Source organism: Vombatus ursinus, unplaced genomic scaffold (genome assembly GCF_900497805.2).
Source record: "Vombatus ursinus unplaced genomic scaffold, bare-nosed wombat genome assembly UNPS02014158.1, whole genome shotgun sequence".
NCBI classification, from domain to species: domain Eukaryota; kingdom Metazoa; phylum Chordata; class Mammalia; order Diprotodontia; family Vombatidae; genus Vombatus; species Vombatus ursinus.
Genome location: NW_020953936.1, coordinates 4,491,019 through 4,509,905, shown reverse-complemented (window position 1 = coordinate 4,509,905; position 18,887 = coordinate 4,491,019). Strand labels below are relative to the sequence as shown.

At 36.6% G+C, this 18,887-nt stretch overlaps 1 protein-coding gene across 1 annotated transcript in view; it reads right to left on the bottom strand.

Moving 5' to 3' along the window:
• Positions 1-13,865, bottom strand: part of LOC114040841 (stimulated by retinoic acid gene 6 protein-like) — a 161,601-nt gene extending 147,736 nt beyond the window's left edge. The window contains exon 1 of the mRNA XM_027859044.1: positions 13,528-13,865. Within this exon, the coding sequence (XP_027714845.1) occupies positions 13,528-13,547 (20 nt within the window). The 5' untranslated portion in view covers positions 13,548-13,865. The remainder of the gene's footprint in view (positions 1-13,527) is intronic.
• Positions 13,866-18,887: the final 5,022 nt, after the last annotated feature.

Genomic DNA, 18,887 nt, shown 5'->3' with positions numbered 1-18,887 from the left:
GGAAGACCTGGGTTCAAATCTGACCTCAAACACTTACTATCTGTGTGACCCTAGGCAAGTCATTTAACCCTGTTTGCCTCAGTTTCCTCATCTGTAAAATAAGCTGGAGAAGGAAATGGCAAACCACTGCAGTATCCAAGAAAACTTCAAATGAGATTATGGCAAGTCAGACACAAGTGAAATGACTGAACAGCACAAGTCCCTATAGGTGTGCTTCCTCTGATGATTACTACCTAATATCAATTAGTTACAGACTTAATTTACTTTTTTTTCCCCTTTACTAGGCAATTGGGGCTAAGTGACTTGCCCACAGTCACACAGCTAGTAAGTGTTATGTGTCTGAGGTTATATTTGAACTCAGGTCCTCCTTATTCCAGGGCCAGTGCTCTATCCACTGTGCCATCTAGCTGCCCCCTACTTAACTAACTTTTGAAAGTGGTATTTACTAAGGTAGTATAACAGAAACAGTACAAAACATTCCTCCAGAAGTCTATGCCACACTATCCCATCAGTACATATAGAGTTCAGGGGGAAATTGGGCTCAAGCTTAGAGAATACGGAATATCACTACTCCTGGAAATCTTGTTTTTAGAGTTCTCAGGATGTTTCCCTTAAGTACGGTATAGCTTCTCTGCTGGGCTCTTTGTAGGGTCTTCAATCTGCTTTCCTCATCTCATCCAGTTAGTCTCAGCTTGCAATGTAGACACTATACTGGGAGTACTGCTAAGAAGCTGGTGGGAAGTTCAAAATCTTCTGGACCACTGGAAATTCGCAACTTTCTCCTCCAGCCAAGATGGGAAGAGAAAGACAAAGACAAGTCTGAGGTCATCTCCTTTCACCCCATTCTTCAATGTTTCCTTCTCGGTGGTTTGGCTAAGATTTTCTGTCCTGGCTTGCTATTTACTGGCATCTCCAATTCTAACATAATGATTTTGCACGGGTCTCCAAAGGCTATTTCTGAAACCCTCAGCTAATCCAAACAAGCTGCCTGCTCTTGTTCACATCCAGTGAACAAATGACATGCGTTCTCTCACTGATCAATGTATCAGAACATAGCATCTTATCACGTACTATAGGGGGGGCAGATTGATTTGACTGACTTCCTGAATTGGCCCCACACCCTTAGGGATGAATACTCAGGACAACATAAAGAGTTTCTTAATCCAGATCTTTTGATTCTAGACTAAGATTGTTTCCAACTATTAATTTCTAGGATTCTAGGATTTATTCTTTGGATTTATTGTTTCATCTTCCTCCTATATGCTTTCACAAAATTTATCCCCCAATCTTGTAATCTCTCCTCCTCTCTGACTGACAGACTCAGTCATACTGAGAGCTCAGGTATCAACTGTTCTGCAGCTAAATAACATAGTACATAGAGTGCTGGGCTTGGAGTTAAGAAAACTTGAGTTTGAATTCTTCTTAGACACTTACTAGTTGATCTGATTCTGGGAAAGTCAGTTTCCTTATCTTTAAAAAGAGAGTAATAATAAACACCTACCTCACAGAGTTGTTGTGAGTGTAAAAAAATGGAAATTTCTAGGTATCATTTATATCTATATCATTTAGATATCATATAGATATAGAGATCTTCTGCATACCTATGTCTATACCATTTATATATCTATATATATCATTCATATCTATATCTACATCAATACTTATACCTGTGTATCTATCATCTGTCATCTGTATATCCACATACATATTTTTCGTCTCTCTCTGTCTCTTTCTCTCTGTCTCTCTGTATCATCTATGTCTATCTCTAGCTATCTCTATCTCTAACATCTCTATCTATATATTCTTGTGCTTTAAAAACCTTAAAGCATTATATAAATGCTAGCTGCTCTGATAATGATAATGATGATATTGACTGACAGTGCTTCGCAGAGGAATGAGCACTTTAACCAAAGACCGGAAAAAGGACAATGGTCAGAGAGCAGACTCAGGGTGGAATTTCAAGTACCATGACCGCTTAACACTTTCCACAACTTGGCTCCTTCCTGCCTTTCCGATCTTCTTAGACTTTATTCGGATCAAACACTCTGTGATACATCCAGCCACACTGGCCTAATTGCTGTTCCCTTGCCCATGACATTCCATCTCTCCTGTCCCTGGGCTCTTCCCCTGGCTCACCACCATGCCTGGAGTGTTCTCCTACTTCACCTCCGCCTTGTAGAATCTCTGTCCTCTTTCAAGGTTCAGCTCAAATGTCACCTTCTCCGGGAGGCCTTACTCTCTAAGACTGCTGTTATTGGAGTCACAGGACTTGATTTTTTTTGTTTTATTTATCTTATTTTTAATTTATGACATGAAACAAACATTTCCGTAACATGGTAGAATAATAAAAAAAGATTGCACATAAAACTGCAAATCTAACATGTACAACTTGCTATTCCTTTTAAATATATAATAAATTTATCATGTAAATTTTTTTTCTTCCCTTTCCTCTCCCCTGAACTAGAGATGGCTACCTTTAGACACAGATATATGTGTATATACATATATGTGTGTGTATGTATGTAAAATCATTCTATACATACTTATATTTATCAGGTCTTTCTCTGGATGCAGATAGCATCTTCCTTCATTATATCCTTTGTAGTTAATTTGGGTATTTATAATAGTCAAAATGACTTAGTCTCTCAAAGTTATTCATAAAACAATATTGCTGTTGCTGTATACTTGACATGAAATCCTACCTCTGATACTTGCTACCTAAGTGAATTTGAACAAGTCACACCTAGTCCTCAGCTTCTTCATCTGTAAAATGAAAGGTGTCATAAATGCAGTCAGTAACACTCCTCTGCCATCTGGACCAGATTAAAATGTAATTAGAAATACTTAGCAATTCTCATTCATCTCTCTATCCATAATGTTATAATCCTATGACTTCTCGCTTTATGATAACTAAAAGGAGAAACTGGGAAAGAGACACTTATAGCTAGGAGAAAATCTGGAGGGGATTTTATTCAGAGAAGGTTTGAGAGAAACCTTCTAAGAAGACTTTTTAAAAAAGCAAAATTCATGGGGCAGCTCAGTGGTGCAGCAGATAGAATACCAGCCCTGAAGTCAGAAGGACCTGTGTTCAAATCCAGTCTTAGACCAAACACTTGACACTTACTAGCTGTGTGACCCAGGGCAAGTCACTTAACCCCAATTGCCTTAAAAAAAAAAATTCATTATATTGATGAATGTCAAAGGAGGCTGCTTGGGGCAGTAAGAGGAACACTGGACTGGGAGTCAAGAGACTTGGGTTCTAAATCTAATTCTGCTATTAACGAGGAACCTCAGGGAAGTTTTGCAATCTTTGACCACAAAGCCCTTGCCAGTTCTAATATTCAAAGGTTTCCTCTTTGAAGGTGAATTCAGGGATGAAAAGGTTATAGGGAGGAAGTATTAGGAATTAAACATTAATTTATCAATTATTTATCAGATATCATTGAGCAAACACATATGTGCCTAAAGATTTTATTTGCTTTTAAGATTATCTTCTCTAAACATAGTGCTAATTTAAGGTTTGTTTACATTTAATATTTTAATAAAAATCATAAATGTAAAGAACATCCACATATTATTTATTTATACCACAAATCTTTGTTATTTATGGGGAGAATGGGTAAAAAGCTACATCTTCAAACTTAGGAAGCACATATGCCTTTATTTTGAATCAAGTGACTGTGGTACAAACTGGTGACATCTTCCTTAATAGCAGTAAAAGTAAATAAAGGGCAAAAATCAATTTCTAACCTGCTGAAACTGTAAATCAAATGATGAGGTAACAACCTTGTGACTTCTTTCTTTTCCCCTTCCATCCCTTCTACAACCTTGCTGAACTAGCCCAAGCAATAAGAATGAATTCCTTCCCAAAGTAAACATATTCATCCATCCATCCAAAACACATTTATTAAACACTATATGTAAGCACTGTGGGAGGCATGGGGAGATACGTAATTTAGATTTTGCATAGTTTTTATCTTCATGGACAATTTAGTTTAGTAAAGTCACAGATGATTGGATATAATCTTGAGGAATTTAGTCCCAAAATGTGGCATGAAGAACAAATGTTGAAAATAATTTGTCTCCTCATTCTGAAAAACTTTCTGACAATATTTTGTTTCCCTTTTGTAACAAACAAAAGCTATGAGAAATATGACTTTGTTAGCACATTCTAGTGAGATTGTTCTAAAAGTTTAGGGTGAAAACGCATGTACTTATGCATAAGGAATCGTAGAAAGAGTGCTGATAAAAATGTCATGAGATCTGTGTTCAAAATCTGGGCTCTGAAACTTACTAGATATGAAACTTTAAGCAAATCACTTGACCTTATTGGGGCTTCAGTCTCCTCATCTGTAAAATGAGGGGATTGGACTAAATATGGCAGGTACTTTCTAGTTCCAATATTCAGTAACATTAGCTGTATAATATGAAAAACAAATAACACATTTGTACTTAAACTAATTACTTGAAACAGATTTTTTTTTAAAATCTAGGGTTCAATATTTCATTTTATCAGAGCAAGGATTAAGAGTAGACCATAACTTAGGATATAACACACAGGAAGAGTACAATAAAGAAATATAGTTTTTTTTAAATAAATTCATGTATGGCAGAAAATGCCATTCTCTATGTTATGTGAGTATTTTTTTTGTGATGAGTTGTCATGTGCATTCAATTCACGTTTCCATACTGTTAATGGACAGAAACACAAAGTAGGGGTTGTTTGCAAACTCATTAGAGTCCATAAATGCCTTATCTCATTTCTGAATTTTATTATGCAGTTTATTACTATTATTATAGTTTATTCAATGTGCTTATTTGTCATTTTAGAATATATCATTGCAGGACCTTGTCAATCCTCATTTATAATCCTCTACTGGTGAGTGAGTAGAAACTTGTTATGTATTCCATGAGGATTGAGTTGATCTATTTGCTTTCCTGAAACTCAGTGTGTTAAAATTATATCTTGTTCTTCTCCCTGTTTCTAGTCAGTATAGTAAGTTTTATAGGTATAAAGGGGGCAGGAAATAAGATTATAAAAAGGAACTGGTAAGTCATGTTCAAACCATCCCAAAGACCAAAGTAGCATAATTTACAAATTGTATCATATATTAAGCAAAATTCACATCCTGGTAATTGGCACTGGATTAGGAAAGCCATCCAGGCATTGCTTTTCAGGGTTCTGATCCTGTGATATGTAAATTTCAGATAAAATCCAAATCTCCATAGTTCCAAACCACAGAACATCAAGAAGTGGCTGATAACTTTGAGATGATTTGGATATGTTAATGAACTAACCCCAAGGTAGCATAGAAAGGAGTTGGTCTGTTTCCCCCAAAAAACCTATAAAAATGAGTCCTCAAATTCCTATCCCCCCAGCACTTTTCCATCTCTACTGGATCCATGCTACCTGGTGCTTCCAACTCTAATCCACAGTTACATGAATGGTTTTCTATGACTGTTCTCCACCCCATCCTCTTCCTCACACTGCCTCCCTTCTCCATCCCATTCCCCTGTCCCCCTAGCTGAATCATCTCCCTCTGTATCCCTCTCCACTTTTTACCATTTGTCTCTGTGCCTTATTAAAGTATGATTGCTGCCCCATTTCCTGCTGCTAAATGTAGTCTTTCCTAAGGAGTTTCCAAAGAACGAAGTGTGTCTGCCCCAGTTCATAGTTTCATAAATTAATTGTCAATTCTCTCAGTTATCTTATGTGTAAGATGGGAATTATAATACTTATATTAAAGTTCTATAGATATGCAAATTATAAATAAATATTTATGATAATATTTATATGATTATCTCTCTCAATGCCTTCGTGCATCATATATGATAAGTTCTTAATAAGTGGTCATTAAATGAATAGATGAATAATTGAATTTTTAAAAGTTTATTAGTTTTCTTTTATGTCTTAGATGTGATCTGACATCATAACAATAAGGGATTATGAACAATTAGTGAATTTCATTGCACTTATATAATATTTTAAGGTCTGCAAAGCATTTTATTTTTATATGATATGATCTCTTTTGATCCTATGAGAAGAATTGTAAATAGCACTTAGGGTAAGCACTACAAAATAGACAAAAAGCACCCTCAAATCAACTTTTTAAGACAGTTTCAGTGTTGAGGGACCTTGACTTCACATCTTGGGACACAAGACCCTAATTGGGGGGGGAAAATTCTGAAACCTTAGCCCCTATGAGTAAATAATTGGGACACCACAAAGCTACAGCCTCTGGGAAAGCTCTGCCAGAGAAGAAAGAAGATTCTACTGTGATACATACATACATACATACATATATATATACATATATATGTGTATATATATATACATATATATGTATACACACACACATCTAATGATAGAAGGAAGCAACATCATCTGATAGCTTCCTATTTTATCTAATTATTTTTAAGCACTAAAATACCAATGCTCTCAGTGCACATTAAAATTAAGCACCCTCATGCAAAGCATTGGTTACTCAGCTCTAGTTATGGATTTGTTCATGGGGTAGATTTTAGGAACAATCTCCAATATGATAGCAATCAATAAAACTGAAGGTTCCAAATATCTACATGCAACTGCACAAAGTATAGGAAATAAACTAGAGATGTTAGCACAAGATATTAAACTAATTGCATAGTAATCACTGAGACTTTGTAGGATGGGACCCATAATTAGAATATGGCTCTAAAAATAACACGCATTTATATAGTGCTTTCAGGTTTGCAAAACTCTTTAAATACATTAACTTGAATTAAATAATATAACATAGGTACAGAGCTTTGCAGACTTTAAAGTTCTATATAAATGCTAGCTGTCTTTATTGTTACTAATTTTTTTCCTTCTCTTTAACACATGTTGTTGTTGTTTTGTTGAGTATATCAGAAACATGGCTCCCTTCTATCTTCTTACTTTGTGAGAATCAGTCAATGAACATTTATTAAGGGTTTATCATATGCTTGATTTCAAATGCTTGGGATGCAAAGAATGGTAGAAGACAGTCCCAGCCCTTAACAGGCTCACACTGTAATGGGGGAAACAACAAGCAAATAGATTTGTACAGATAAACTATACGGGATAAATTGGAAATAATTAACAGAGGAAAAGAACTAGAACTAAGAGAGATTGGGAAAAAACATTTTAGTTGGGACTTGAAGGAAGCCAAGGAAAGCCAGGAAGTGGAGCTAAGGAGGGAGAGCATTCCAGGCATGGGAGATAAGATATCAGATATGTCAGATCAGTTTACCTTGAAGGTTTCTGAGCAGGGAGCAACATAATTGAATATGCTTCTGACCCTTCTTAGACCCTTATGCCATAGTCCAAAGGAACAGAAGAGAGTAAAATAAACACACTCATCACAAAACCTACTTTCCTCAAACCTTCTTTCTATATCACTTTTTGATCTCATCTGCTCAATATACAATCTGCCTCTCTGAACCTCATCTTTCATGCTTTTATGCCCCACTAGCTTTTCCTTTCTTACTCAGTTATGACATCTAGGACACTGTACCCTCTAAGACTTTAGCCAATACAAGAAAAAAATTCCTAAATTGAGAGGATGCCCATCAATTGGGGAAAAGCTGAACAAGTTGTGGTATATGAATTTTGTGGAATACTATTGTGCTATAAGAAATGATGAGCAAGTGGACTTGAGAAAAACCTGGAAAGACTTACATGAACTGATGCAGAGTGAAATGAACACAACCAGGAGAACATTGTTACACATTAATAGCCACATTGTGGGATGACTGACTTTGATAGTCTTGGCTCTTCTCAGCAATGCAAGAATCTAAGACAACTCCAAAAGACTCACAATAGAAATTGCTATCCACACCCAGAAAAAGAAATATGGAATCTGAATGCAGAGGGAAGCATACTATTTGCTCCCGTTTTCCTTTGTTGTCTTGTTTTATTGCTTCATTCTCATGGTTCTTCTCATTAGTTCTAATTATTCTTTACATCATGACTAATGGTAAAATATACTTAATGTCACTGTATATTTAGAGCCTATATCAGATGGCATGCCATCTTGCTGGGGGGAGAGAAGTGGGAAGGGGGAGAAAATTTAAAACTCAAAATCCTATGGAAGTGATTGTTGAAAACTAAAAATAAATTAATTCGTTATCAAGGAAAAAAAAGAAAAAATTCCTAGCTCCTTTTGCTCAGTGGAATGGGTTTTCCTTCTAGAATATAAGATTTAGCAACAATCTATATTCTGTTTTAAAAAACTTCAGAATAATGAAATAAATCAATAGAGAATTATATACTCTAATGAATGGAGAGCAAAGAGATCAAGGTTCTAGCCAGGTTCAAGTCCTAACTAAATCACTTTATAGTTTGTGTGACCCTGGACAAGTCTTCCCCATCCCCCATCTCAGTTTTCTCATCTGTTAAAGTAAGGTTCTAGGTGAGATTTGATGTGCCTTCCCATTTTAAAAATCTATGATTAGAAATTCTATTTTCAGTGTAGCTTTCTAGTTTTATGGAATGAGATAGTCAAACTTTGAAAGAATAAAGATAAGGCAGTAGGGAACTTTCTTTTTTTGGGGGGTGGAAGGAACTTTCAAGTATGGGCTGTTGAATTCATCAACATTTCTAAGGTTAAAAATGAAATTTCTAAACCTGAATCTTTTGTTCATACCTGTGCAAAACCTTAAGCATTTCACAGTGAAAGAAATGTCTGTGTAAGAAAATAAAATTTGAAGGTCAAAAGCAAAAGCTTTTTAGAAAGGCTATGGAAGACTTGGCAAAATTGTAAAGGCTTCTTTTGGTACTCAGAGCCCAAGTGAAGAGCAGAATATAATTCACTCATCAAAATACGACTGAGGCTGTCTGTAATCTTTTTTTCCGTGTCTCTCTGAGATATTTTTATTCCATCTCTAGCCATCTTCATTCTCATTCTCTCTCTGTAACTATCTCTAGCTTCCCATAATCTTTCAACCTTTTTCTCTCTGCATACTTGACTTTGTGTCTATATTTCTCTGCCCTATCTTCCTTCTCTCTCTCACTCTCTGTCTTTCTCTCAGATCATTTTTGTTTTTCCATGTCTCTTTCTACCTCTATCTCTTTCTACTTCTGTTTTTCTTTTTTCTATGTCTCCTTCCTTTCCTTGTTTCTACCTTAATTTGCCTTCTGTTTCTCTCCTTTAACTGGTTCTAATATAGAACTGAAATATGATTGTTTTTTTTATTAACTGGAGTCCTATATTTTCTCTTTTTATAATTAAGCACAATACCTTACACACAGTAGGTATTTTACTGGATTCTCAAAGGTTTGGATTGGATGGTAATAAGGAAATGAGGGCATTTCCTATTTTTTCTTTTTAAAAGAATGAAGTTGCCTTTTACTTATGTGACCTTTCCTTTTTTGTTGTTTGTTTTGTTGTTGTTGTTGTTTACTGTAGCTAGGATGTTTTCCTACTTTTGATTTAGGCATTAAAGGGTTAGGACAGCATCTCCTCACTTGTTCTGGGGACCCCTGACCTTCCAGCAAATGTGAATAATGGTTCTGTGAGAAATTTTCCATACTAGTGATATCTTCCTGCTAATATTTTAATTATATAGGTATCACAAATACATATTGCATGTGGCAGTTTTTCAATATGAAATTAATCTCAATTCTCTCTATTTTGTTTTTAGATTTCTCAACCTTTCCTAATCTCAGGTATTTTATAGCCCCCTCAATCAGCATTTGTGAGTTCCATCACTCTATCTCAAGCTCCAGAGTGCTCCATTGGCCAAATTAATTTGCAAAATGATGAACCCAAGATGATAAGGATCTCACTGAGTCATGAGTTCTTATTGGTGATCCAGGCAAGCAGTCCAAGGCAAAAGCTAAAGAAGAGAAATCAGGTGAGCCTCTGAAAATTCACGATTGTTAATCATAGGAGCTACAGGACTGGAAAATCATGACCTGTCAACAGTTTAGTGAAAATTTTGTTTTGCAGTTGGGAATGACCAACTCTGTGTTAACATATTCTTATGGAGAACTTTCATAGGGTGATAGATTTGGATCTAGAAGTTCTTAATAAGTGTCTGAGATAAGAATTGAGCCCAAGTCTTTCTGACTTTCTGTCCAGCACCTATCCATTCTGTCATGCTACCTTTTAAATTTGTGAAAGTATCTATATCTGTATCATCTTTCTATTATTATTTATACCTATACCTATATCTAAATATATATATTTATATGGCTATTTAAGCTTAAAACTGCACTAAGAAGATTTCTGTATATCTGTATATCTATGCATATGAGTGTGTATCACCTTTCTACATAAGTCCTATAGATCATATGTGTGTGTTCGTTATTTATGCAGATGTATCTTCAGATTATGTGTGAGAGACTTGCATGGCTCATCCCTTGTGTCATTTTTTTATGAGGTAAGAAAAAGAGAACATGTAATTGCCTTAATTACTGTGGATTCTTATACCTTTAAGTGAAGGAAGTAGGCTCAATTTCACCAATGAATTAGGCAATGTGGACATCTGCTCTAGTTCAACCAGTTAAACCAGTTATAGAACAAATGGGTTACTGAATCACCTTTTCCAACACCATCTAGTGGGTAACTGTCAGTTATTCTGCAAAAAAAGTCTCCATCTGGTGAAATAGATTCTGAGATTTGGCAATTTCCAATTCATTAGTCCTTCCTCTCTTCAATTACCTCACTTCAAGAATAAGAAGGTTCTTGGAGGGCATTTAGTTCAATAGTTTGGCAAATATTGATTTAGCTACTATTATTTTCCAAACCCTTTCCTAGGTACTCTGAGGAATGCAAAGATAAATAAGACAGCCTTTGCCCTCATAGAGGTTATAGTCTAGAAGAGGAGAAGGGGAATACACAAATAGCCACAATATAAATCAGAGGTTTAAGGAAAGTACTAAGAGGCTGAGAATTCAGTTTGGCATTAGGCAACATGTAGTAGTAAAATAGTAGGGGGTAATATAAGAAATATATATATTTTGGCCTTTTTTTTGGAGGCTCTTGAACATCACAATAGCATTTGGATTTCATTCTGCAGGCAATAGCAAAACTTTGAAGGCTTTTGAGCAGGTAAACAACATGATTAAAGTTCTGGAGGTATTGCATAGTATGGAATAGAAGGAAGAGAGATAGGAGGCAGGGACACCAGTTAAGAGGATATTTGAAATAGCTGAGAGGCCATAAGACATGTGCAGGGAATGTTGCAGAGATAGAACTGATAGAATTTTGCACCTAATTGGGTATGGGATACAAAGAAAAGGGAAGGGTAAAAGATTACTAGAGGTTTAGTGCACAAGTGACTCAGAGAGTAGTGGGAAGCCAGGAGGAGGAACTGATTTGGAGGATGGGGAGGAGAAATGAACTTGGTTTTGGATATGATGAGTTTGTGGTATGATTAGGACATCAAATCGGAGATGCTTAATAGGGAATTGAAAATAAGAGATGGAAGTTCAGAAGAGTAAACCATGAGAGTGGATGCGAGCCCGAAGTGAGGAAGTATAGATAGAAAAGAAGGTTAAGGACAGAATCTTGGGGAAGATGGACATTTGTGGGAAGAGGAACCAGGGAAGGATGTAGCAAACTATTTCAAGATGTAAACAAGGTATACAATATCTCATACCTATAAGAAAGCATTAAGGTTTCTAAAGCACTATACATATATATATGTATGTGCATGTGTATATAAGTATATGTATATATATACATATAAATAAAATCTCATTGAATCCTTAAAACATTTTTCTGAGGTAGATGCTTTCATTTATCCTTATTTTATAGTTGAGGAAACTGGGGCTCAGAAAGATTAAACAACTTGCCTAAGATCACTCATGAAAAAGTATCTGAGGCAATATTTAAACCCTAACTTCCTGATTTAGAGTCCAGAGCTCTAGCCACTGTGCTCACTTGGCTCAGGTTGCACATACTTGTGGATAATATAACTGGAAAAAGAAAGGAACAATATAGTTCAGTTAAGTTCTGCTTTAAAGGTGAGTAATTTGCTAATGTGAGTGAAATCTCAGCTTTGATTATGATAGTTATTTTCATATAATGTTGGCTGAAGCCAAATTCTGTCAGAAAATTTAAGCTGGAAATATAAATGTCCTTGTAAAACTCAAATACTTAATCCTTTACTGTTGCCACTGATAACTTTTAGTGAAGGTTGAAGATCATTAATGAATGTGATACTTTTTCTTCTCTAGATATAAACAGAAGCTGGCTTTTAGGAACATAGATTTCCAGTTAATACTAGAAGCAAGTCATTGACCAGTATTTGGAATTTGCAATAGTTTCTCAAAGTTTTAAGTGACCTATCTTGAATAATTAGGTGAGAGAGAACCAAGAACCTTTCTCTAAGTAACTGGTTCATTATGGTGGTGTGGTATGGTGGAAAGAATTCTACCTTTGTAGACACAGGACCTAAATTCCAATCTTGTCTTTGTCACTACCTTTGTAATGCTGACCACTCACTTCACCACTCTGGGCCTTGGTTTCCCTTTCTGTAAAAGGAGGGGGTTGAGTAAAATGGCTTCTGAGATCCCTTGCAGCTCTAACCCTGTGAAAATTATTTTTGCTTTCTTCTAATCATGTCTCTATATCTGAACAGGAACAATTTACAGTTTGATTAATTTTAATAGATTTAATTATCTGCTATATTCCATATATATATATGTGTGTGTGTGTATGTGTGTGTGTGCATGTATATGTGTGTGTGTGTATATATATATATGTGTGTGTGTGTATGTGTGTGTGTGCATGTATATGTGTGTGTATATATATGTGTGTGTGTGTGTGTATACATATATATATATGTATGTATGTATGTATGTATGTATAGGTACACATTCATCTCAATCTAAATAGTCTACCAAACTGGAGAAATGGATTAGCTTTCTTTTGGACAATCCCTCCTCCAAACCTGTCAGAGTACTTTCCTCTTAAGATTTAGGACTACTCAGTCTCAGATGTGTAGGTCAGAGAATTTGGCTATGAGAAACTAAAGGGAAAAAAATCCTAACTAAATATCAAGAATATAGGCAACTCTGATCTTCAGATTCCTAGCTCAAGCACAAAGGGAACCCAGGTAATTTACACTGGATGCTTAGGACTGATTGCAAAAAGAATTATCTTTCACTTTCCTCTGAAATGGAAGGTAATGGTTCTAGGCTGTTTCTTTAGCTTTGACAATATACCTTGTGTATGTTGAGAGAAGAAGAAGAACTACATTCTATCACCCTTACATAAAGCCTACAAGAAAATTTTCTTCCTTAAATTAATGTCTGCTCAGTCTTAGACTTTTAAGTCAGAGAATTTAGCTGTAAGAAACTAAAGGAAAAAGAAAACCTCAAGTATTTCCCAACCAAAGACCTATGAAGAATTGCTAAACCCTCATCCATTGTTTCTAACCACCATGACACGCAACCAAAACAAATAATAACCAAATACTCCCTTTCATATTTTCAAAAATCAGTTAATTCAAAGAACACAAACAATGAGAGACTAGACTTAATCATCATAATTCAGGTTCTGCATGAGAACTTACCATACATATGTGGAAAGCATCTTGTTTTCCTTAAGAAGAGAGAGCTTTTCACTCTCAAGTGACAGTTGTCCCTCAACTACAACCTTTCAAATAATGAGAACTCAGCCTAAGTGGAAGCTCATCTGCCTCTTCCTGAGTCCTCTTCCTGGCCCTTGAGAACCGTTTCCGTGTGTTCCAAGTTAGTCAGCTCTCAAATCATGTTTTCTTCAATGAGAAAAAGCAAATATGTAGTCAAACATTTACCAGTGAAATGAGATCATATGACTTCTTCCTGATGAAGTAACAATGCTTGCTGTTCTTTTGGGTTCTTCCCATTTTCCCACTGAAAAAGCAGGAACTTCAACTGATTCTCCTCCTCCATCACATAGTCCAAAGTGAAACTATGATTGAAACCCAAAGACTTCCTTTCCGTTACAAGGGAATGAGCATAGATTTAGAACCTCAGTTCCAATCCTGATTCTGCCACTTACTGGTTATGGACAAATCACCTCATCTTTATGGACCTCACTTTCCTCATCTTTAAAATGAGAGTGTTGGACTAAACGATCTCTCTAGTCCTTTCCAATTCTAAATCTAGGATTGTATGAAAAGAAAGAGAATTACCAGTTCCACTGAGCCTGTGAGCATTGAGAGCCATCTTAGCATGGACAAATGGCTCAGATCAAAACCTGAGTCTTACTCTAAAAGTTGCTAAATAGATATATACTTGGAAACTGTATCAGCCTATCTGGAAATGAAATGAGAAAAGCCAGAGTAATTCTATTATTTTTCCTCCAGGGTATTCAGAAATTGAAGATAGGATCAATAGAGGTGCTTCTGTGTTTTTTTCTTCTGCAGATTCTCCATATGAAATGCTAACTCAGATTCCATAGGAGTGGAGTATAAACTCTTTTTTTTTTGTAGGTAATTGGGGTTAAGTGACTTGCCCAAGGTCACACAGCTAGTAAGTGTGAAGTGTTTGGTCTGAGGTGGGATTTGAACTCAGGTACTCCTGACTTCAGGGCCAGTGCTCTATCCACTGTGCCACGTAGCTGCCCTGGAGTATAAACTCTTAATTCACTATGTGGCTCAGTGGATAGAGCACTGGAGCTCAAGTCCTGAGTTCAAATCCAGCCTCAGATATTTATTAGCTCTGTGACCCTGGGCAAATGACTTAATTTCACTTTGCCTCTGTTTCATTATTTGTAAAACTGAAATAGTAATAGTACCTGCCTCCCCAGGTTGTGGTAAGGATAAAATGAGAAAATATTTGTAAAGAGCTTTGCAAATTTTAAAGTGAATACTAGTTATTATTAAATGTTAGTTATTACAATGCCCTACTTATTAATATAGTTATATATCTATATTTATATGTGTATACATATATTCCAGAGCAAACAACATTAATTTATTTACATTCCTCAGAATGAAGAAGTATAACACTTGTAGTTACAAAATACTAAGATGCAAAACCATATCCTCTTATGGGGATCAAGAAAGGGTCATAGAAATACAGACACAAGTATCATGAAAATCAATGCAAAAGTAAAAGGTTTATTAGCCCTGTTGCAATCCCTAAGCTTAGATTATTTCACATTGTCTTCCATTTTTCCATTTTTGGGGTTTATTTTATTGTTTCTTGATTTCTTATAAAGTCATTATCTTCCATTTGCTCCATTCTAATTTTTGAAGAATTATTTTCTTCAGTGAGCTTTTGGACCTTCTTTTCCATTTGGCTAATTCTGCTTTTTAATGCATTCTTCTCCTCACTGGCTTTTTGGATGTCTTTTCCATTTGGCCTAGTTTGTTTTTTAAGGTGTTATTTTCTTCAGTTTTTTTTTTTTTGTGTCTCCTTTACAAAGCTGTTGACTTGATTTTCATAATTTTCTTGCATCACTTTCATTTCTCTTCCCAGTTTTTTCTCTACCTCTCTTCCTTGATTTTCAAAATTCTTTTTGAGTTCTTCCATGGCCTGAGACCAATTCGTATTTTTCTTGCAGGCTTTGGATATAGGAGTTTTGACTTTGTTGTCTTCTTCTGAGTGTGTGTATTGATCTTCCTTGTCACAGAAACTTTCAATAGTCAAGAGTTTTTTCTGTTGTTTGCTCATTTTCCCAGCCTTTTAGTTGACTTTTAAGTCTTTGTTAAAGTAAGGCTCTGCTTCCTGGGTGGAGGGTGCCCTGTCTCAAGCTTCAGGGGGTTTGTGCAGCTGTTTTCAGAGATACTTCTAGGGCCCTGTAAGTTTTCAGTTCTTCCAAGGTAGTATGACCTAAGAAGTGTTTACTACTCTCCTGGACTGTGCTCTGGTCTGTGAATGACCACAAGTACTCTTTTCTGCCCTGGAGCTGTGAGCAGGATCCCACTTCTACTGCTGCTACAATCTCTGCTGTGCTAGTGCTCCTCTTTTCCCTGGGACTGCCACCCAGGACTGCAACCCGGATCTGAGTATGGACAAAGCAACAGAGTCCTGCCTCAGTGGTAGCAAAGAGACCCCTGCAATCTCCTTCTGAACAGTTGTTCAACGCCCTTGCCATCTGTGGGCTGAGAGCTCTGGAAGAAGCCGCTGCTGCTGCTGATTCCGTCACTCCTGAGGCCTGCTCCTGGTTTGCTATGGCCAGGGCTGTGCTGGGGTGGCCTGCACTGGAATGTGCTACTCTCCCACCCTGGTGAGATGGACCTTTCCTGTTGGCCTTCTAAGTTGTCTTTGGCATCTGTGGCCTGAGAGGTCTGGAAACCACCCCTGCCGCCGCCACTGATTCAGTCACCTTGAGGCCCAGTCTTCACTGGCCTGGCCTGCACTGGACTGTGCTCCTCTCTCACCCTGGTGCAAGATCTTGCTGACCTTCCAAGCTGTCTTGGGCTGTAAATTTGTTTCACTCTGTCTTTTTGAGGGTTCTGTTGCTCTAGAATTTGTTTAGAGCCATTTTTAAAGGGATTTGGAAGGATTTGGGGGAGAGCTCAGGTGAGTCCCTGTCTTTACTCCACCATCTTGGCTTCACCTCCCTCAGCTTAGATTAAATTGAAAAAGAGGTGGAATGGAAGAGCTACTAAAATCCAAAGATGCAAAAGTTGAAAGACTTGAGGTCACTGAAAATCAAAGCAAATTCCCCAAATTAAATCTAATAATGACATAGACGATAAAAACAGCACTGATATCTCAAATATTCTTTAAAAACAGATTGTTGTTGTTGAGTTGTGTCTTACTCTTTTGTGAACCCATTTGGGAATTTCTTGGCAAAGATACTGGAGTGGTTTGCCATTTCCTTCTCCAACTCATTTTACGCATTAAAAAACTGAGGCAAACAGGGTTAAGTGACTCCCAGGGTCACATATCTAGTAAGTGTCGGAGGCTAGATTTGAGCTCAGGTCTTCTTGACTCCAGGCCTGGTGCTCTATCCATTGTGCCGCCTTGCTGCCCGCCAAAATAGGTAGACATACTTATATAACTATGTCTGTGTTTTTTGGGCAGGGAAGGTTGGTCCCTCCATCATGCCATCAATTCTTTTTTACTTTTTGCCCTCTTATATTGCCATTCTTCCTCCTCGAAGCATGACAGTCTGAAGGCTAATTGTCAAGGAGAGCTTGATGAAGACACTGAAAAATCAGTCTTTACTCAAGTCAATGAGCATTTATTATGTACCTACTATATTCCAGGCAGGGCAGCTAGGTGTTACAATGTACAGAGCGCTGGACCTGGAGTCAGGAAGACCCGAGTTCAAATCAGACCTCAGACAGTTACTAACTATGTGACTTTAGACACCTACTTGCCTCAGTTTCTTCATCTGTAAAATGAACTGGAGAAGGAAATGGCAAGCCACTCTAGTGTCTTTGCCAAGAAAACCCCAAATGGGGTCATGAAGAGTCAGACACAACTGAAACGAGTGAACACCAAAATATGTCAGGCACTGAGCTAAGTGCTGGGGATAAAAATACAAACATAATCACCATCCCTTACTTCAAAGAGTTTGCATTCTAAAGGGAAAAACAACACACACAGAAGAAACTCATCATGAGAGAAAGGGGCCAAAGTGTGTATATGTATATATATACACATGTTTTAAGATGTTTCATTGATAGTCTTTTTTTTTTTGGTATCACTAACACTACCACTTCCTAACTCCTCCCAAATAAAAGCCCTCCATTGTAACAAATAAGTATAGTGAAGCAAAACAAATTCAAGAAAACCCTAAACAAGGTCACAAAGAGTCAGACACGACTGAAACAACTGAACAACAACAAAAAAAGTGTGATGTGTGTAAAGAAAATCAAGTAAAGAAAACCAACTGATACTGAAGCCCCATTTGAAAGTATAATGTTGGAATAGTCCCCCCCTCCTTTTTTGGTTTGTTAATGGTGTTGAATTAGTGTTTCTATAACTTCAGACAAAATGAGTTAATAAAGGTTTTACAGGCTGCTTGTCCACAGTGAAATGAACATGGTAATCACTGACCAGAGAATCAGCCCAATAAAATAAAAAGGATCAAAGCACACCACAGGGATCAGTTATCCAGACTGATCAATGTTGCAGTGTGAGAGTTAAGGAGGCCAGGGATCTCTCCTCAACTGCCACAGGAAGCCAGACAGTAGACAGAATATCAATGCCCATCCACAAAGAACAATCATGTTCCCATTCATTATAGATTCAAAATACACCTACATATCATCGACAACATCATTTACCTAAATGTAATAGAAGTCATATAGATTGGTGCTCAACTGTAAAAGTGGCTCAAATAACTTTTTCTCTTACTCCCTCTATTTGTTAATTTTTTCATCTATCCTCCTTTCTATCTTCATAAACCAAAAATGTCTTTAGTATTAGGCACTGTAAAAAGTAGTTGAAGATAGTCCCTATAATTAAACTACTGATATCATGGCATAGCATCAATACAGGCTAGACTTATTCTGCACATACCACATGTTAATAATAACAATTACTAATAACAAAATAGCTAACATTTGTATGGTCCTTTAAAGTTTGAAAGCAATGTTATTTCATTGTATCTTCACAACAATCCTGAGAGGAAGGTATTATTATCCCCACTTTACAGATAAGGAAATTGAGGCATGCACCCATTAAGTGATGTGCACAGACTCATTTAGCTAGTCAGTATCCATGGCTAGAGGCTTTGAACTCAGCTCATTTAACTCCAGGTTGTCAACAATAGTAAAAGAATATATACACGAAACAATAAAAACAATCGCTTTGGAAAAAAAAAAAAACTAGTTACACACACATTTCCATATAAGTTATTGTTGTGCAGTGATGTTGTCCTAAATTAAAACTTGGGGACTTCACTGTCATGATTAAAGGAAAATACACTACATCAACTTTTTTTTTTGAGACTGCTCTCCCTATCTTGCTCAGGTTGAAAGAGTAA